The 19,241-nt window shown below is 39.6% G+C and overlaps 1 protein-coding gene across 1 annotated transcript in view; it reads right to left on the bottom strand.

The window, feature by feature from the left end:
• Nucleotides 1-17,714, bottom strand: part of ITGBL1 (integrin subunit beta like 1) — a 209,698-nt gene extending 191,984 nt beyond the window's left edge. Inside the window, exons 1-2 of the mRNA XM_080660967.1 lie at nucleotides 17,404-17,714; nucleotides 16,311-16,528 (exon numbers count right to left, since the gene is read on the bottom strand). Of these exons, the coding sequence (XP_080517093.1) occupies nucleotides 16,311-16,528; nucleotides 17,404-17,501 (316 nt within the window). The 5' untranslated portion in view covers nucleotides 17,502-17,714. The remainder of the gene's footprint in view (nucleotides 1-16,310; nucleotides 16,529-17,403) is intronic.
• Between the last annotated feature and the right edge of the window lie 1,527 nt (nucleotides 17,715-19,241).

A 19,241-nucleotide genomic window follows, 5' to 3' on the forward strand; every position in this document is an offset into this window, starting at 1 on the left:
GAATATAATTAAGACAGATATTGTTTTATTTTGAATACAGTAAAAATAATACTATACTCAAGAATTGTAACTACTGATTGCCATACAACCTATAATTTCACTTCTCATTCATCTTTCAAAATCCTAAAAAAAAAATGGTTACCTATATCTACTAGTAAAGAGACAAAGTGTCCTAGACATCCACAAATAAAAATAGGTATTTAAATAACTAAAAACTTATCTAGATGTAATATTTGAGAGAAAATGAGTTGGGATCAGGGCTCATTAACTTCTTAAAATCTCAGCTCCTAGGACATGCTCATTATGTGATAAATTGGCAATCTTTGGGAATTGATATATTTTTTGGCCACCACTTGCCACCTTCAGAGGGCTGTATTATGAACAATTGCTCCTCATCCCTTTGCTCTCAAAAACACTGCCCTCTCAACTTCCTATTTCTAACCCCAATATAGCTTCCTCCAATCTCTCAAGTGGGAGATATTTGAATGAGGAAAGGTATAGGTACTTAGCCCCAGAGTAGGGCAAGATTTCTGTACATATGCAGAGATTTAACCTTTTAATTTCAAATGATAAATAGGCCCAGGACTCTGGAGAGGGGGTGGGAGGTTGCAGGATTCACTCTTTGAAAACCAGAATGACCATAATAGTTTACATTTACCAATTAAATCTTGCCGCCACCTCCCCAGTACGGTTTCCTACCTCTGTCATTTCCATCATATAACGATGTAGTTAACATCATTCTTTCCCTTTTCTTTCTATGAACAACATCATTCATAACATTATTAGTGTTCACTCTTGGCTATTAAAATAACTTTCTCATTGTTCCCTCCATTTAAAGACTTTTCTCTTTCCACTTATCCTAAGATCAATGTCCCTGAAACTTCTGTCTGGAAAAGGAAATTACCTGCTCACCATTGCCTGCCAAGGACTGTCCAGTCATTTTTTTGCACTGAAAGGCTTTCTATGAGCTGTTCCCACCTATCTCTGCAGGCTTCTTTTGGATAACCTCTCAGAAAAAAATCCACTGACGTAAACAAGCAAGTCTACTACCCATTGTGTTTTACCTTCAAATTTTGCTTATTTTTGCCCTCTAACTAGAATGCCAGTACTCTCACACCCACTAGTCAATATCTTACTCATCTTCAAAACAGCTCAAACTCCCCATGTGTGAGGCACTTTGTACCTCTTTAATAATTCAGTATACTATAATTTAAACCTACAACTACATTTCCCAAGGAAAATAATCATATATTTTAATCTTTATAACCCCTACAGCTACCAATGCAGGGTCTGATCTACAACAGTTGTTTAGTAAATAGATGGTGCTTGAATAAACAAATGACATAAAATTGTACACATACAGCACAAATATGTACATCTCTTATTTTATATCTGTATATAAGTCTTTGGTTCTTCATATATAAGAAAACAGACCATTTTCAGAGTTTAAACTCTTAAAGATGGTGACTAATTTATACAACCTTTCTAACAATTATATACATATTTTTGTCAAAAATATTTATAGTCATAGGAGCTTCCAATAAAACTAAGTATTTTAAATTTCAAAACTAATCAAACATTATGAAAAATTATTCCCTAAAGGACCTACAGTCCCTCATTAGACACAGGAAATACATTCTGCATTCAATTAATTAACTACCTAACAGTGTTGTCAATTAGTTTACACTGATTGGCTAGCCAACCAATGATTTTGTTGACAGCTCACACAATTTAAAACTCTTTACATTCTCCTTTATTCTTAAGTAAATTAAATTCTATTTTTTTTAATTTGAAAAAGAGAAATCTAAATAATATGAAATATGTTGACTGATTCCTATGCATTTTAAAGGTTCACAGAAGATAAAAGGAATTTCAAAAACAGCTTATCAAAGGAATCAAACATATGCTACATAAAATATTCTTTTAAAAATGTTTATTGATTTTTTTTTTGAGACAGAGAGAAACATTTATGGGCTACCTCTTCTGGATTAGGGATTGAACCTGCAACCTGGGTATGTGCCTTGACCAGGAATCAAACCTGCCAACTTTTGGTGTATAAGATGATGCTCTAATCAACTGACCCACACATGCCAGAGTCATAAAATATTTTTTTTAATTAACATCAGAAAAAGCACAAAGGAAAAGAACCAAATGAGGCAATGAGTGACCAGAAACAACAGATAAAAGGGCTTTAGGAAATCCTCATACATCAATAATTACCATAAAATATTCTTTTAAGGTAGAAAAAATGTGAAAATTAAAGATAGTAATTTAACTAATGATAAATAATGGCTTACTGAATGTTCATATGAAAACAGAAATTATTGAACCTTTCTCATTGACATGTATCAATAGTTTGGTTTTTACCAAACCAGTTTTATGGAATTTGGCACACACATTTATACAAAGATCAGTTGGACGATGCCATAAAATGACATATTGAGTAAATTTAAGTACAGTGGAAATGAACACTTCTCCTTTGACCCTTAGGACATTAAGTCTATATTTAAGGGATTCATTTCCATGAGATTGAGATAAATCCCCTCATTGTATATTAGCTATGGATATATTTTTGCTTTTTAGTTTTCTTGCCCCCTCATAAAGATCCTCAGGATGCCAATATAATTTTCTATGTAATTAATTTAGTTACACTTAAAAACAAAACATACTTACCTCCAAAATAAAGTTAAGTGTCAGTCAGATATTCACAATCACATCAATCAACTAATTTCACTGAGAAGCCACCATATTTGAAGCCTATGTTAAATCCTGTGGTTGACAGAAGTATTGCTGTCAATAACTTGATTCCCTCCAGCCATGCCATCTTGCAGAGCACAGGAGAAGGCACAGCATAGATACTGGTGTTGGCCATGTGGGTCCTTTTGCTTAATGATATGTGGTTATAAAGTACAGTTACACAAAGCCTTAGGAAATATCCAGTATTTTCTCTCACCCTCCAGTGTTACTGTCATGATATAAGCCTACACTGAAGAGCATAAGGATAATGTGGACCAGACCTGAGCCCCACCTGGAGCCTGCAATCCAGCCTTGCCCAGCGGAGTTGTAGCTACCTCTTGCCCAGCTGGGGCTGTCCGCAGAAACCCAGCCTGCAAGCAAGTGTGAGGCCGGCAGGCAGGGCCTGGCTGGCCCCAGAGCCAGAGGTCCAGGAGGCCTGGAGGCAGCGCGGGAACCACTGGGACCGAGGGGAGGAGCCAGGAGGCCAGGGAGGCAAGACCGGAACTGCACACCCAAGAATAAGACATAACTATTAGTTTTGGTTCTTTTCTATAAGCCACCGAATTTTGGGCTGGTTTGTAATGGAGCATTCTTATATCAATAACAATAAAACCCTAAGCCAGAGTATTAGATAAAATTCATGCCTGCCTTTGAGGAGTACAGCATTGTAGTTATATGGAAATAGCCTAATAATATCTATAACAAAAGCAAGGTTATTTTTGTTACACAGGAATTTTCCTGAGTCCTTATTCTCACAATAACACAGAGATGGGGAAACAGAGGCACAAGAAAGTTTATTAACTTCCCAAGATCATATAGTTTGTAATGGGCAGAGTCAATTTTTGAACCCTCAGAATTCTTCCCTTTGAATTATTCTCACTAACCTGCCTCTCACACTTCCACATTTGGAAAAACACACACATTTAATTATTGTGTATTAATACTGCATATGTTAACTCAAAATTGCAGAAAAAGGAATTCAAATGTTCTTGGGCACTGTGCTAAATATAAGAGTGACTGCATAGCTTTTGATGTCAAACAAAATGTGATCATAAATGTTCCATTAATCTTTCTCAGGCTCAGGTCTTTATCTTTAGAATGGCAAGATGACCTAACCAATAGGTTGACTGTGAGAATTTAACACCACACAAGAAGCATACAGCAAATCCTAAATGAATGTTAACTGTATTATCATTACCATGTTTCAATTTCATAATAACAATATGAGATACATTATTATAATTAAACAACTTTTAACTGTATTCCAAGGAATTTTTTTCTAGATCATGGTATTCTCCTCCAAATACCCCATACTTATTATTTACTAATTTTTCTTCAAACTCATGCTGATTTGACTATTTAACTTGTCTCTGGAAAGAGTAGCAAATATTATAATTTTTGATACCTACACACTGAGGGTACAAATTTCAATATGCACATAAATATTATTTTATTGTACTCTAATAGATTGTGCAGATAGTTGAGAATTAAACACCAAATCCACTCTATACAATATTAATGCCTATATTACAATACCAGGCACACATTGAGCACTCATTAAATAATAATTGATGGAAATTAAAGTTCTGAATATTCTCAAAAATAGTAGAGCTTTCAAGGTGAGCTGAAGGTAACAGGGCTTTTCTCTTTAGTGATCGCCTGTAGGCAAGGGACGTCTTCCACCCCTTTCTTAAACCTGCAGTTTCACTGGATTCAGCTCCTGCTTCTTTCTGATGGTTCTAGTTCCCCAGCCACCAATGCCCCGTCCTCCTCTAGACATATTTTGGAAATATTTAATAAATTCTTGTTGAATTTAATAACTGAGGTTCAGAGAAGTCAAGTATCTTGCTCAAAGTCACAGAATAAGTAATTTTAGTGGAGATAAAACAGTTTGTTTTATTTCCAATTCCTAAGCACTATTTAGAGCTCTCTGCCTCTGCATTTCCATCCTATCCAAACCTGCTCTCTTAGCTTTCTCAAAGGGAAGATTACTAAATTCAATAAAGATTATATTAATAACAGATCAGGGCATTGCCACTCATGACTCTTCAAATCCTACATCTGACAAAGTAGCAGGAATGACATTTGGAAGCAGTAGAATCTCAGGAATCCCAAGCAGATTGATGAGTGACATTTGTCCCCAGAAGCCTTCATGTCACAACCCAAAGATTGACACACTCATTTTCAAAGTACAAAGTAAACTCTCATGATGATCCAATCAAACTTGTTCAGTTTTATATAGATACCTTTCTTCCCTCACCTTGCATTTCTGTTCATTCACATCTCTTTGTTCTCAAAAAGGCTATACATATTAAAATTCCCATGTATTTGAATTTTTAGATTTCATATTACAAATAGTTTGATTTAATAAGTGCAAAAGATAATATCTAATGTGATCTAGTCAAAATAGCCAAATATGTAATACACAAAATAACACTAGTTAATATCCATGAAATAACAAATGTATATATTCAACTCTCCTATCTATCTTTTCTTTCACTTCTATAGACAAAGAAAACCAAAGTTTATGAAAGAATTTCTCCCATTGCTGACTCCAGAGAATCCTTATTTGGATAATAGTTGGTGCTAAATGTAGTCACTCTAAGAATTTCAATTACAGCTAAGAAAAATGCTCTTTGTTGGTATGACAAGTAATGTAAGTGATTTTTGTTACCTGAATGTCTTTTGATGCTAAATGAGTAAGGTGTTCTGCTCACTATTTGAGCTTCAATGTGTACTTCTCTGACATAAGACAGAAATGAGGGTCCAAATCTGCTTTTCCATGGAAAAAATGTCAACAGAATATATATTTTTAAATGTAAAAATGAGGTTTCTACAATTATGTTATCATTTTATAACTTCAAATTTATGAAAATATTTACCTAAGTATGTGGTTTCAGAACAACTTTAATGTGCTTGAAGAGCAGCCATCTAATGATTTCTTCTCAATTACATAGTATGATAGTTGGAGAATAATAATTGTGATTACCTCTTAAAAGATATATAAGAATTGAATGAAGTCATATGTACAAAAATATTTTCTAGCAAAGCATACTCAAATAAGTAGATGTTTTCCCATTATTCTTTTGCATTACTAATGCAGCATTAATTTTAAGGTTCAAATCCATCCAAGCAGCAATTGAGATAAGTCTATCCAGTACATAGCTAATAGATCAAACATTTTCTTTCTTAAAACAAATGAATTATTTCCATGTCATGATTGCTCTTGGAGTTTACATAACTAATGGTGTTGACCAAGAAAGCAAGAAAAAAAAAGTCTGTAACTTGTCTTTTGTGTTTTGAAGAGGAAAATACTTAAATGGCCAAGTCACTTTGTTTAGAAAAAATAACTAGTTTTGTTTAACTATTTTGCACAGCAGAAAATGATAGTTTTGAAAGAGCAGTAGTGACCAATTGGGAAATATATTTACCGTGTTTTGACTTCTAATTTTGCTCCTTACCACCCCAATTGGCTCACAAATTTACAGTTAATGCCTTGCCACCAATACCAAAACTCATTGACCTTTTAAAAAAAATATTTTTAGCCTGCCATTCCCTAGGAAGTATGTGGATACAATAATAAAACAGGAAACTAGAATGGTTAACTATCCACTTGGAATAATTACGTATTTAAATGAGTCTATGTACAATTAGGATGATAGGTCTCTTGGCATAGAAAATTATCTTACCTCACAAGTTATGCCTGGGTGACATAAGGTCAAACCAGTGAGCATCTTTATAAAAGGTCTTATTTTTTGCCCCTTTATAAAGCCGTCATTCTTCTACCCAGGCTTAACTAAGATTATTTAGAGCAGACAGAAGAATGAGTTCTATTACGAAATATAGTTTCTTATTTGCCAGGAAATATGATCTTTGAAAAGACAAAGCATTCTTTTCCAAAGAAAATGAGATTTGCAACCTTCTTGCAGCTCTCTATTCTTATCAATTTAAGAGTTAATGGAAATATCTTGAGAATTTACCTGTGTAGAGGCCTGAAAATGCCATGGAAAATCCCTCTGGTACTCCTGGCACCAGCAATACTACATTTCTCCCCTTCTCAGATGTGACTCTTGACCTTGAATCCCACACCAGGCTTGGAATCTAAATTTTCCTAAAGAAAAAGGCTTCAGATATCCCAGTTCACCTCATCTGAAGTTTCCCTTTGCTGAGATCAGCAATGTTTGAATACACTTTTATTAACATATCTAAATGGCTGGTGACTCCCTTCCTTCCTCCTTTGTGCCTTCGAACCCAACCTCCTCTGGTGGAAATGTCTACATGTAGTTGCAAGTGCCAGAGCTGTGTGCATGTATCTGCATGAATGGGTGTGTATAATGTTAAATTGGAATTTGAAAATACTTTTTAAAGTCCTCCTATATATATATTAAAAAAGTAACAAAAACCAGAATGTTCAGTAATACTCAGTTTAACAAAATAATACATTCATACTATAAAACATCGTATGCCTATTAAAATTCCTAATTATACATATCATTAAATAAGAATGAAGGCCATGATATATTCTTAAAGGGAAAAGCAAGAGAGAGAGAGAAACATAGCTGTGTGTATGTGCGTATATGTGTGTGTGTGTGTGTGTGTGTGTGTGTGTTTAACACACATCCTATATAATGAAAGCCTAATATGCTAAGTGTCTGGTCATCCGGTCATCTGTTCAACCAATCAAAGCATAATATGCTAATTATTAGTATATGCTAAGGCCACTTAACCACTCTCTATGATGTGCATTGACCACCAGGAGACAGACGCTTTGACTGGTAGGTTAGCTTGCTGCTAGGGTCCAGCCAATTGGGACTGAGCAAGATGGGCCGGACATGCCCTGGAACCCTCCTGCGGTCCCTCCATGGTTGGCCAACCTCTCACGTCCCTCTCCAGCCCCGATCGTTCACTGGTGGGGTCCCTTGGCCTGGTCTGTGCCCTCTCGCAATCCAGGACCCCTCGGGGGATGTCAGAGAGCTGGTTTTAGCCTGATCCTGGAGACCAGGCCGAGGGACTTCACTGGTGCACGAATTCATGCACTGGGCCTCTAGTATTTATATAACTATGGGAAATATGAAAGTATACACCCTAAATTTAATGTTGATTGATTCTAAAGGTTACGATTAAGAGGGACACTAAAGGGGAGTCCCACACATACATATTTAACTTACCTGAATTCAATTATATGAGCTTAGGCATTTAACGTATATATTTGGCAATAAAGGGAGGTGAAATAGTAATTTTAACTGTGTAGAGATTCTGCCATTCCATTTGGAGAGCTGAGGCCCCAAGTGGGTGTAAAATGAAAGTGTGGAAGGGATGTTACCTCTGTGGGCTGAGGTTCTTGGTGTATATCTTCTACTTTGAGCATCTCACCAGGCTGAGGGGCCCCAAAAGAACAATCCACCTGATACTTATCTAATACCCAGCCCCAAACCAAAATGGCCTTCCAGTCATGGAGTAAACACTCATTTCCTAGTGTTTCCTGTGCTGGAGACAGTGTAATGAACTCAAACACAGAGCCTTCTTTAGATATTTGTCAGGGCAATATTTAAATTTCAAATGTCTAACCATGGCATGTATGGCTCAGTTGGTTGTACATTGCCGCGTGTACCAAAAGGTCACCCATTCAATTCCTGGTCAGGGCACATACCCAGTTTGCAGGTTTAATCCCTGCCTATAGAAAGCAATTGGTAAATGTTCCTCTCACATCGATGTTTCCCTCTCTCTCTCCCTCTCCCTTCCTCTCTCTAAAAACATCAATAAAAACACATTAAAAAAAAAAACCACAAAACTTCAAATGTGCTGATGTAGAACCTATTTTCTACATAAAATTCATCTCCACTGTATTAATTTTGATTCACACACATATATATTGTTTGACTTTTTGTAGCAAACATGCATTGTATTTTAATAATTTTTAAAAATACACAGGTAAATAAATTTTAAAAATTTAAACATTTAAATACATAAATAATTTTTATATTCTCTCTGGTCATTTAATTTCTGATAACCAGATTTTTAAATATTACACCACAATTTCCTAGAAATATTAACCTTCTGAAAACTGCTAAGCAAAAAATTAGTATATATCGAGCATATTAAGAGGTACAGGGCCCTGGCCAATGTGGCTCAGTTGATTAAGCATTACCCTGGGCACCATAAGTCACCATTCAATTCCTGGTCAGGGCACAGGCCCAGGTTTCAGGCTCAATTCCCAGTAAGGAGTGTGCAGAAGGCAGGCATCAATGTTTCTCTCTCTTCCCTTCCTCCCTCTCTAAAATCAATACAAATACATTTTTTAAAAAGAGGTCCAGAGAATATACACCCATCACTGTTCACTTAGTTACTTGCAGTACATTTAAAGTGTAGATGTTTTCTCCTTTTTCTTAGAATAATCCTCTTAGAGATTCTAGGTTTACCAGTAATAACAACACAGTCATAATTGCTACCATTTAGAATGATGTTTGTATGTCAGTTATTTTATTAAGTGCTTCATTTATCATTTAAACTTTACAATAACCCTCCCCAGGGTGTTAATTATACCCCATTGTAGAGATGAACAAACGGAGTCTCGCGGAGTTTTTCCAAACTGCTGAAGTCTAAATACCAGGTAAACTGGTGTGAAGCCCAGCCATATAGGTCTCAGGAACTCAAGCTCTCAATCACTATGCATACTCTACTCTTGCTTTATTTTAATAGTTGTGAACTTCTAGAATAAAACCATTGCTTCAAATAGGTTTACACTTAGCTGCCAATGACAGAAACACCAAAATGACAGGGGCAAACAAGATAAAAGTTTTATTATTCTTATGTGCAAAAGCAGTCCAGAGGCAGCTGTCCAGGACTGGCATGGCAGCTCCCCAGTGTCTCTCAAAAGCCAGATTCCTGTTTTGTGGCTAAGCCAGCCTCACAGGTGGTCACCTTATTCATCTCTTGATTCAAAGGACTGCTGGTGGAGAAAGGTGCACGGGCAAAACAAATACCTCTGCAAGCCAGCTCTGGCCGTTTACATCTTTTTGGCCAGGATTTTATTCCATGTCCATATTTAGCTTTAAGAACTGGGAAAGGTCTGGCCTGTGTTGCTCAGTGGTTGAGCGTCGACCCATGAACAAGGAGATAGAACTTAGGAAAATGTCTTGTCTCATTTCATAACTCCTCAGACAGGAAATTCTTCAGACAAAAGGGCTATATCTGGGATCTCTGTTTCTATGGCATTGATTACCCACCTCCAAACCCTGAGCATGAGTCACTGGTCAGATTTAACATCTGTGTCTGAGGCCCAGAGAGCTGAGCAGTTTTTTGTTTGTTTGTTTTGGGAGGGGGCGTTATGATTCCAAGAGACATGGGATGTCACTTTTAGCATCATGTCTCCAAATACATTGAATTTTGAGAACCCAATGAAGGAGGTTTATGCTTTGCAAATTTAAAACTTTTAACACTAATAATTTTGTTCCCATATGCTCCTCTTTCTTTCTGGGGAAATTTTACTAAAAAAATAACTGCTGAACTTGTCACAGTGACACTATTTGACCTAAGGACCATCATATTATAAATATGCTTCTTAGATTATCAAAGTGTGGGAATGGCCTGGCTCAAAGCCAATGTGTTTTGGTCTCTGTGGTGGAGCTGCAGAGTGGTGTGCACATAAAGCAGAGCAGTTGAGAGAAAGTGGTGTGCAGGTCTGGCACTTTCCAGAAGATGGAAACCTTTAAATTTTATGTGTCCCTTGGCATAAAACAAGGTACCCTTATCCAAAACGGATGAACCTAGGGAGGGTAGAGCTCAAACAAGAGGACTGCATTAAGTGCGTGAGTGAGCTAGTAGTGGGGGACTCCTGAATGCGTTCTCCAAAAATACAGGAGCCCTGGCCCGGTGGCTCAGTTGATTGGAGTGTCATCCCATACACCAAAAGGTGTGCAGGTTCAGTCCCTAGTCGGAGCCCATATGGAAGGCAACCAACCAATGTTTCTCTCTTAAATTGATATTTCTTTCTCTCTGTACTATCTTCTCACTCTAAAAATAAAAAAATAAAACAACAACAACAACAAAACACACATATCCTTGGATGAGAATTAAAAAAATAAATAGAAATTACAAGAGATGTTAGGACCATGATGAAAATACTTAGTACATGAAAGAAGGCAATCAGAGTCTGTCTGTTCAACACATTCCTTTACTGGAGACGGTGTTAAGGAGCAGGTTTCAAAGTGTTTAAAATTCATCATAATTCAAACTGTATTCTCCCTCAGTTGGACTATACTATAAGTGGCATCTAAACGGAGTTCCTCTCCTGGAGTGTCTACTCCAATTTGCTGTGCCCTCAGGCACCACATTACCTGTCATGAGTTTGAGCATTAACCACAGTTCCCATGTTCATCCACTTCATGGCTCCCATATGCTGTTTACCTGAGCACAAACTTCACATCCAGGTTCAAAGTCCTCCACAATATATCCATCTATAACTCTTAATATATCTTCTATTTTCCCCACAGCCCTGGATCCAGCCAAGCCAAACCTAGAATCCGTCACTATTCCCCAAACATACCCACATACTTTTCTGCCTCTATGCCTTTGCTTGAACTTTTATTCACTCAGAATTCCTACGATCCACCTTTTGGACTAAAAACCTTCCTAAACATAAAGATGTATGTGCTACCACATTCTCCAGAATGTCTAACCATAATACCACAACATTTACTTTCTGCCTTAAAGGAATCCTCAAATAAATGTGTAGAAATTATATTCTGCATTGAATTATAGGTATTTGGTATTCCTCTTGACCTCCCTACTCAATGGGAAGCTCTCCTCAACTTTCTGTCCCCCTTCAATAGCAAACAGATATATACAGCACGTCGTAAGTGTTTGCTAAATTCAGTTAGCTCTTCCCAGTTATTAAAACTGAAACTCTTTTTAAAAAATATATATTCTTTTTTTTTTTGAAATATATTCTTATTGATTTCGGAGAAGAAGGGAGAGGGATAGAGAGAAACATCAATGATGAGAAAGAATCATTGATCAGCTGCCTCCTGCATCAAGTCCACAATCCAGGCATGTGCCCTGAATGGGAATTGGATTATGACCTTCTGGTTCAGAGGTCGATGCTCAACCACTGAGCCACACCACCTGGGCAAAACTGAAACTCTGTGACACTGTGATATATATATATGTATATATATATATATATATATATATATATATATATATATATATATATATATATAAAATACACACACACACACACACATACACACACACAGGGGGTATGGCAAAAGTAGGTTTACATTTGTTAGTATGGAAAATAATACAATAATCCAATGTAATAAAGAGGTGATATGCAAATTGACCCTCACACCATCACAAGATGGCTGCCCTCATGTTGTCACAAAATGGCCACCCCCACGCCATCAGAAGATGGCCATCACAATATGGCTGCCCCATGTCATCACAAGATGGCCTCCCCACATTGTCACAAGATGGCCGGCAGGGGAGGGCAGCTGGGAACGACCAGGTCTGCAGGGGAGGGCAGTTAGGTGTCAATCAGGCCGGCAGGGGAGTGGTTAGGGGGCATTCAGGCTGGTAGGCAGAAGCAGTTAGGGGCAACCAGGCAGGCAGGCAGGCCAGTGGTTAGGAGCCAGCAGTCCCGGATTGTGAGAGGGATGTCCGACTGCTGGTTTAGGACCGATTCCACAGGGGTCCCAGATTGGAGAGGGTGCAGGACATCCCCTGAGGGGTCCCAGATTGGGCTGAGGGACACACACATACCAGTGCACAAATTTCATGCACTGGGCCTCTAGTTAAAAAATAATGTAAGAATAAACTGTTTAACATACAACTGTAGACCTAGTTATATTAAAAGTGATTAGAAAAGATTTTTTAAGAAATCAATTATTTAAGTGTAATCACAGCTTTTGGGGGTTTCCAGGGATACCGTGAAATATTAACTGAAAGGTTGTTTTTTTTTATGTAACCAAACACTTTACTATTCTTCAAGACATACTTCACAAAAATTAGGTTACTCCTTATTATAATATAACACCCACATGACCAATCATTGGGCCAGGCTTCATGCTACTGAAGTCTAAGGAAGATGCATGGGCCAGGAACAAGTGGATACTGGAAGAAATAGACCACTTGTGATCTTGTAAACGCAATCACTTTCAACCAGCTCAAACTAAAATAACTATGTTTCTTGTGATTCACAGTATTAAAATCCCAATGGACCTAACTTTAAAAGGGCATGGTGTATCTCATACAGCTGCTGTGAGACTGGGCCAAAATAGCTATCCTTGCTCAACCTTTTGAGTTTTGGATCAATAACAACAGGACCAGACTACACTAAGAAAACTAAATTGCCTTCACTGAGTCAAATGCCCAACAAATACAAAGCCAAGCCATCTATTTATCTATCTATCCATCCATCCATCCATCTATCCACTGAGCCAAACCAGCTAGGGCAGCAGGTTGTCTTTTATGTTTTACTAGAGGCCCAGTGCACGAAATTTGTGCATGGGGGGGGGGTCCCTCAGCCTGGCCTGCGCCCTCTCACAGTCCGGGATCCCTTGGGGGATGTCCGCCTGCCGGCTTAGGCCTGATTCCTGGGCCTAAGCCGGCAGGCAGACATCCCTTTTGCAGTCCAGGACACCTTGCTCCCACCACCACCGCTGCGCTCACCAGCTGTGAGCCCGGCTTCTGGCTGAGCAGTGCTCCCCCTGTGGGAGCGCCCTGACCACCAGAGGGCAGTCCTGCGTTGAGTGTCTGCCCTGTCGTGGTCATAGCGACCAGTTGTTCCAACAGTCATTCTGCCGTTCAGTCAATTTGCATATTAGGGTTTTATTATATAGGATGGGCATTTCGGCCTTCACCTCTAGGATAAGCCCTTGTAGGTACTTTCTGGAAATAGAGTAGCTTCCAGAGACCTCTCCAACCTCTGTGAAGAAAATAAAATTCTGCTCTGGTAGTGTATCTTAGATGGTTAACACTTTGGCCACTGGAGGAAATTTTCCAGAATTTAAATCAGCTATGTGAACTTGGGCAGTTACTTAAACTTGATTTCATTGTCTATAAAATGGGATAATAGCAGTCCTTATATTACATAATTGTCGTGAGGTTTACTATATGTAAACCACATAGAACAGTATTTTGTGCAAGATTAGTGCTTAGTTTATACATGTGTATATGTATAAAACATAGTATTATTACAGTAATGCATAAAATATATTTTTTAAAAAAGACAACCTGCTATGTTTCAATGTTACTAGCTATAATATTGGAACTACTTCTTTTTCTTTTTAATATATTTTTATTGATTTCAGAGAGGAAGGGAGAGGGAGAGAGATAGAAACATCAATAATGAGAGAGATCATTGATTGGCTGCCTCCTATATGTCCCCTACTGGGGATTGAGCCCACAATCCAGGCATGTGCCCTTGACTGGAATCGAACCTGGGACCCTTCAGTCCACAAGCTGACGCTCTCTCCACTGAGCAAACTGGCTAGGGGGGAACAACTGAAGATGAAATTGAGAAGCTAAGTTTAAAGCAAAGAATAAGTGGGCAAGCTGGCAAGGCAGTCTTTTGGTCTGTACGTAAGGATTTCCTCCTTGGACCAGGCAAAGATAGTCAGAGCATTTGCAGGGGCAGATTCAGCACCAGGCCCTGTAGCACAGGCCTCAAAGGGCGTCAGTCAGAGTGATGAGAATGGAAAATGAGCAGTTATTTCATTTGACCTTGAAATGAAGAGACATAGACTGCCTTCTACAGGAATGAACACACAAGCAAAGCCATGGGTGACTCAGTACTGCATTTTATACCAGGGAGGAAGGAATGCAATGACTAAGATGTTATGGTTAAACAACAAATCACTTTCCATGGAAGATAAATAAGAACACAGTATACCACAGCGTTCTGTCTCCATAATTTTAAAGACAGGAACCAGAGAAGCTTCTTCTGGTTTTAGCTGATGATCTGATGACTAGTTCACTGGTTGAAGACTACAGCTTGCTTTTTCTTTCCCAATGAAAGAACAATAGAAAATGTCCTTTAAAAAATGTATTCAGAACTCATGATATTGAAGAGGCCTTGCCAGAGGCAATAAAACCCAGAAAAGCAGGGTAGAAGTTGAATTTGGAATGAAATATTAGACAATACTTAGCTTTCATTCCAAAGCTAAATATTGAAGCTTATGGGAGTGATGAAGCTAAAATAACAAGCTGTGGCATTCACTATTTTTAAAGGGTTGAGCCACAGTCTTCCTAGCGTAAACAAATCACATAGAAGCACCTGTGCCCATCTGAATTACTTCTATGACTATTTTTTCCACTGCCAAGCAGCCTGCATATTAAGTATTCCCTCTATGCTCTCCTGGGCCCAGGTGCCAAGAAAAAAGCATTTTGCTATAAACATATTCTTGATCTCTGTATGTTAGTGTTGGACTCTATTCTTAGACATATTGTGGGTAAATAAGTTGTGATTTTTTTTCCTCCTACAAATATGCCAAACCCTGGTTGGAAAGCATTGTGTTGTCCTTATACTAACCGAGTGCCTGTATCATTCACAATGACCTAATTGAGGTTCTTGGCCTTAAGTAAATGGCATATTTAGGTAAAACTGGTGGAGGGTGGGGCATTCTCTATAAAGAAATACCTTGACCCTTTCCAAAATCAGGGCCCAAATCACTTAAAAATGTGCAAGGTGCCCAGCCGGCATGGCTCAGTAGTTGAGCATCGACCGACCTATGAACCGGAAAGTCACAGTTCAATTCCTGGTCAGGGCACGTGCCAGGGTTGCGAGCTGGATCCCCAGTGTAGAGCTTGCAGGAGGTAGCCGCTCAATGATTCACTCTCATCATTGATGTTTCTATCTCCCCTCTCCTTTCCTCTCTGAAATCAATAAAAACATATTTTTTAAAAATGTGCAAGGTAATGAATTTATTTTCACTGCACCTTTACAAAATAACAAGTTTCATTGCAGCTAAAAATTTCCAGCAGCTAAAACAGTACAAAAGTAGTCGCTTCTAAGTAAATATGGAAGACTTATGTTTTCCTTGTCACAGTTCCTGATATGCACTTATATCTGTGAACTATATCCTAAGTATGAGAGGGCAAATCAGAGTTCAAAGACACCGCCTGCCCCACCCTGGAATTTAGAAAAATATCATTTCCCTGTATTGCCTTAGTAAAAATAAAACTCAGGCTTATGTTCTGCAAATATTATGATTAACATTAGTGGGGAACCCAGCAAAAGAACTCCATTTGTGAGGAAGTTGGGAGGTTTAGTCTGTAATAAGACACTAAAATAGAGACAAGTGAGATAAGTAAGTGAATGAGTTTTGCAAATATTATTTCCACTTAAGTTTGAAGCCTAGGGTGGAGGAAAGTATTGTCATGCATAATTCCAGAATTGACTAACAAAAGAATACGTTTGGGATGGCAGTAACTTCCTTGAGGGCTGTGAGCAGAGGTCTGTCCCTACACTTCTCTGCCCCCTTCCCCTTGTGGGCAGCAACCCCACAAGGAAGAGTTTCCTCGCTCCCGCGGGTGCTGGTGAGTCAGAGAGCGGAGACAGCGCCCTCCCTTACCTGCACAGGTCTTCCCGTCGTAGGTCTCGCACACCCATTCGTGGCATTCACACAGGGGCCCGAAGTACATGCCCGGCTCGCTCACGTGACAGATGCAGACCCCGCAGTCGCACCGGCCCCGGCCGTGGCACAGAGCGCCCCCTGGGGGCTGCCCGGGCGCCCTGCACCGGCGCTCGGACTCGGCCCGGGACAGCCTGCACGTGGCACCTGGCCCGCTTCTGCATGGGCGACAAACCACAGCAGGGCCCTGGTCAAGCACAGACACTGCTCCTACTCCTCCGAGCCCACGTTTCCTCCCAATGCCCACCCAGATGCAGACAGAACCCCAAGAGGCCCCACATTGCTCTGGGGGCCAGCCTTCCTCTAGAAGTGCCCTGGTATCCCAGGCAAGGGGCACCACCCATAAGCTATCACCTGAGAAATGACCATGACCCAAAATGTCTAAGCGATGACCTGCCCACCTAGGAATAGGACCTTGTTCCGGTTGGATAGAGGTGATCCAGCCCTGCCCCTTGGAAGTTTGTACCCGAATCTTACATGCACATTAAGATTAAATTCAAATTAATCCAAAGTCTGACACTTAGCTGACTTTTCAGTTATTTTTGAAAAGTCCCATTACTCCCTGATAGCCAGGGGCAGTTTATGAAAAGGAAGAAATGAATATATAGAAAGGGCTATACATGTTATGATAGCATAAGACAAACAGCTTTTTAAAGTTGCATGAAGCAGTGCTTATAAACTATACTTTTTAAAAGCTTAGCTTTGCAATGTGCCTCAGTCTCTTACAAATGTAATACAAAGTGTAAAACATTGATACACATAGATAGAACTGCCTTTAACTCATGGCAGAAATTCCTCCAGATATGTATTGGCCTAGGAGGAAATTATTTATTTATTCAGTGATTCTTTTTTTCCAAAGTACAAGCAAAAAGAACAGAAGAGAAGCCACGCACGGCATAGATATAAAGAAAGGAACGGGAGCAGGTTGAAAACATTCAATCTGTGTCCAACTTCCGTAGGGCAGCCACCCTGCAGGCTTGAGCCCTGCCACACAAAGCAGGGCAGTCCGTCTTGAATAACAAACCAAACTTACCTCAGAGATGGCGAGAAGTTTTGAGGAACAGCTGACAGCCCCGCGAAGAGGAGGGAGCATGCCAGCAGCAAGAAGTTCCTGAAGCCTGCGGGACGCATGCTGAGCTCCCGGACTGTGGAGGCGAGCTGTGCTTCTGCAAGGAGGGGCTCTCAGCGGGGGGTGACGGGGGGCTTCAGGAGGGCGAGGTGCCACCAGCAGAAGGCAGGGCAGAAGGACACACCGACACTCAGGCGTGCAGGTCCCGGGCTCTGCCGGGAGCTGCAAGTGCGTTGATGAGCCGCCTGTGAAGATTTGGGCAGCAGCACCGCTCTGGGCGGGGTGCTGGTGCCAAACCCCTCAAGTGGAGAGTTTAGGCAGGAAAGTAATTAGAAACAGTTGTACAAGCAGATGGTTTATTTTGACATTAAAAAAAGAAATGTCTCTTCAAGTACAGGCCCCAGAAATATTTGACAGGATAATATTTGGGCTGGCTGATATTGAAGGGACAGATAAAATAATCCCCAAGAAGTGAGGGGGAGGTGGAGGAGGCAGAGGATGTCAGCCTGAGGACTTGGGTAAAGGAGTTATCCACCACATGTCTTTTAAGAAGATGCACTATTTGGGGCATGAGTTCTGAGGAACTAGCAAAATTGACAAAACTTTTACTTGTACTTTTTCCCTTTGTTTTAAATTGTGGGTTTTTCATTTCTTGAGCCTTTGAAAAGTGTATCATGATTGTAGTTGTTCAAGCCAGTAGTTTATCACACCACATTTTTTCCTTGACTTGGACAGTGCAAATCATGGTTGTCCCAAATTCACCCCATTTTCCTCCATGAATCAAGTATAAGGAAACAAGATAAAATGTCTAATTATAATAGCAATTGCACTGAAAACTCATCCATGTCATTTATTAAGCACCTACTATGTGCCAGTCACTTAGTATATTTTATCTCTAAATGTGACAATAACCAAACACTTGTTTGCTCATTTAGCAAGCATGGATTTAGCATCTATTAGATTCCGGCCTCTGTGCCAGATAGAGAGGACATAATTAAGGAAATTAAGGAGACATGGCCCCTGCTCTTGATATCCAGTGGGTTAATAGACATTAATCAAAACAAAAAGACAAATATTAAAGGACAAAGGTTTGCAAATGCAATGAAAAAGTGCAGTGACTTCCAGATTATCTAGAGGCACCTGATCTAATCAATATGGTGGCGTTTGAGCTAATGGATGAAAGATAAGTAGATGTTGGGTGTAAATGGGGAAGAGGTGCAAGAGAGTAGGAAAGCATTTGTATTTTCATTTTAAAGATCAAGAAACTGAGGGCAAAGAATGGCCTCTTGTGCAAAAGTAACCGATGCTCTCAAAATCACACAAGAAGTTAAAGCGAGATTTCAGCTAAAATCTGTGGAATCTCAAACCCCACACACTACACACTGTCCCCTAAATTGTGTGGTCATTGGGGAAAATTGCTGTGGAGGGTTATATGGAAAGGAAGAAAACATTGTTCCCATGTTCTCAGAAGAGCACTTTGGATGCAATGGATCCCCATGAGTAGAACTATCCAAGTTGTGATTCTATGACCTTAAAATTGGAATAAGCTATAACAGGGTGGGATTTCTCCCTGTCAGTTATTTAAACAGATATAAGACCATCCCAACATTTGCCTGCTGGAGCCCACCCCTTCCCTCTCTCTTCCTCAGCCACAGTCTGCACCAGGAGGAGCTCTGTCTGGGGCACATCCCAGCCCACACAGCTAAGCCTCCTCCAAATAGCTCTCCCTTCGTCAGCCCTCAGACCCTGACATGTACAGGCTGGTGGCTGGATCTACCATAGTGTGTATAGACTGAGGAAAA

The sequence above is a fragment of the Plecotus auritus genome (assembly GCF_963455305.1).
Source record: "Plecotus auritus genome assembly, chromosome: 3".
Taxonomy (NCBI): domain Eukaryota; kingdom Metazoa; phylum Chordata; class Mammalia; order Chiroptera; family Vespertilionidae; genus Plecotus; species Plecotus auritus.